The sequence below is a fragment of the Leptonychotes weddellii genome, chromosome 7, assembly GCF_054177405.1.
Source record: "Leptonychotes weddellii isolate Sample4059 chromosome 7, ASM5417740v2, whole genome shotgun sequence".
Classification (NCBI taxonomy): domain Eukaryota; kingdom Metazoa; phylum Chordata; class Mammalia; order Carnivora; family Phocidae; genus Leptonychotes; species Leptonychotes weddellii.
The window spans coordinates 266,752-268,923 of NC_138375.1; the positions used below are offsets into that span (position 1 = coordinate 266,752).

Consider the following 2,172-nt stretch of genomic DNA (forward strand, 5'->3'; position numbering starts at 1 on the left):
ATGTCACAGTGGGGAGCTGGGGGGAGGTCTCAGGGCGGTGTCTCAGTGGGGATCTGGGGGGAGGTCTCGGGGGGTGTCTCAGTGGGGAGCCTAGGGGTGTCTCAGCAGGGGGGTGTCACAGTGGGGAGCTGGGGGGAGGTCTCAGCAGGGCGGTGTCTCAGTGGGAGCCTCCGGCCTGCCTTGCCGACCCTGTGTTTGCCGGCAGAGGATGACTGCGGAGGCGCAGCGGCGAGTGGTGCTGGAGTACCTGCGGGCCGTCATGCAGAAGCGCATCTCCTTCCGCAGTGCAGAGGAGCGCAAGGAGGGTGCCGAGAGGATGGTCCGGGAGGCCGCGCAGCTCCGCCTCCTGTTCCGGAAGCTGGCCTCGGTGAGTGCCTTCTTGTTTCTGTCACCCCCACCCCCACCCCCTGGGCTGTTTCGGCCTGCTGATCAGGGCCAGTCACGTCAGGGACCAAGTGACCAGTCAATCCTCGTGTGCCCAGGAAGGTCTGTTGGACCTTGTCGCTGCGGGTAGCTTCTGGGGCGTTACTCCTAGCCCCGTGGGAGTGGCGTTAGCCAGACTGGTCTTGCCCCTGTGGGCTGCCCACCCCCTGCCCTGCTGAGGGCGCCCAGGACAGCTCCACTGTGGGCCGATCCTGAGCCGTCGGTGTCTGCCTGGGCCACAGAGTTCCACAGACACTCGGCATGTGTCCCCTCGCGGTGCTTGGCAGCTGCATGCACACTGTCTTCCAGGGGTTTGGTGAGGATGCAGATGGGCACTGTGACACCATTGTGGCCATCGCGGAAGTTATTAAGCTGACGGACCCGTCTCTGCTCTACCTGGAAGTCTCCACTCTGGTCAGCAAATACCCAGATATCAGGTAAGGGCCCATGTGCCATGTGTTTTAGCTAGAAATCATGGAACAGAGCAGTAAGCTCGTTCCTAGGGTCACTGACAAGATGGAGGGGCCTGACCAGCAGGTGTGAGCACCATTGGGTGTCCTGGCTCCTGGGAGGACAAGTTGTGTGGACGATGGCCGGGAGCAGAGTGGGCGTATCAGCGTGCCTCTGTGTCCCTAGCCCTGCTGTTGGACCTGGAGCCCATGGGACCCCAGCCTCGGGTCATGCACCTCCCAGGTGTCAGAGCACGGCTGGAGAGCAGGTGGCCTGAGTGCAGGTGGGGCATCACCACGCTCTGTGCGCTGGGGGAAGGTAGCAGAGCACAGTGGTTTCAGGAAGCTTGTCTTGTGCTCGTGGATTCAGAGAAGGGACATGTGCCTGTCACACGTGACCAAGACGCCTCCCACCACCCTCCTGCCTCAGCCAGTGTCTTCTCTTTCTGCCAACGCTGTGGGTTTGCTTGAAGCGGGAGGAACTGGTGGTCCAGGGCTCTCCAGGGTCCTCTCACTCTAGTTAGGCAGTCTGTTAAAGATGTAGGAGAACAGAGTTTAAAACCTCATGATTATCAGTTGAAGAAGAGGCCGCCGTGAGCAGAGAACTCCGGTTTCTCTCCTGTCATGATATGGGGCACGCCTTCTCGTGCACAGCTGTTGGCCCTGCTCTGGGGCCTCAGTGTTGGCCAAGCCAGGCGGCGGGGGGACTGGGGGGAGTTTGAGTCAGGCGTGGGGGGTGAGCAGCTGTAAGTGGACCCCCTGACACACCCGTGGTGTTCCCCGCACCTGCAGGGATGAGCACATTGGCGCACTTCTGGCCATGCGAGGGGATACCAGCCGGGACATGAAGCAGACCATCATCGAGACGCTGGAGCAGGGCCCGACGCAGGCAAACCCAAACTATGTGCCAATCTTCAAGGAGATTGTGGTTCCCAGTCTGAACGTGGCAAAGCTCCTCAAGTAGCCTGTTGGGCCACAGCCTTGTTGCGATGCTGTGCCCGTCACCCCCCCACCCCGCCTTGTGTGGCGGCCAGAGCAACACGAGACACCCAGGACATGCATGCCTTCCTCTCTCGGTGTCGTGCTCAGGGCTTCTTGAAGAACAAGCACTCTGGGGGCTGTGGTTCTGCTGGTTTTCTCACCTTTTCGTAATGTCCTTTGTGAGGCAGGCTCTGGTGTGAGGGGCCTCATGGTGCCTGTCCCCCTTAACCCCTGGGTCTTCCCTCATTTCTGCACAGTGTAAACACTTCCAAAACTCTGCTGTTCAATAAAAGAGTCTAACCTCCTGCAGGGAAATGAA

General features: G+C 60.4%; 1 protein-coding gene across 2 annotated transcripts in view; it reads left to right on the forward strand.

Annotated features, from left to right (window-relative positions):
* The window catches only part of EXOC3 (exocyst complex component 3), a 20,833-nt gene extending 18,661 nt beyond the window's left edge, over positions 1-2,172 (forward strand). For both annotated transcript variants that reach the window (XM_081825825.1, XM_081825826.1), the window contains exons 12-14: positions 206-367; positions 733-860; positions 1,665-2,172. In XM_081825825.1, the coding sequence (XP_081681951.1) occupies positions 206-367; positions 733-860; positions 1,665-1,836 (462 nt within the window). In that variant the 3' untranslated portion in view covers positions 1,837-2,172. The remainder of the gene's footprint in view (positions 1-205; positions 368-732; positions 861-1,664) is intronic.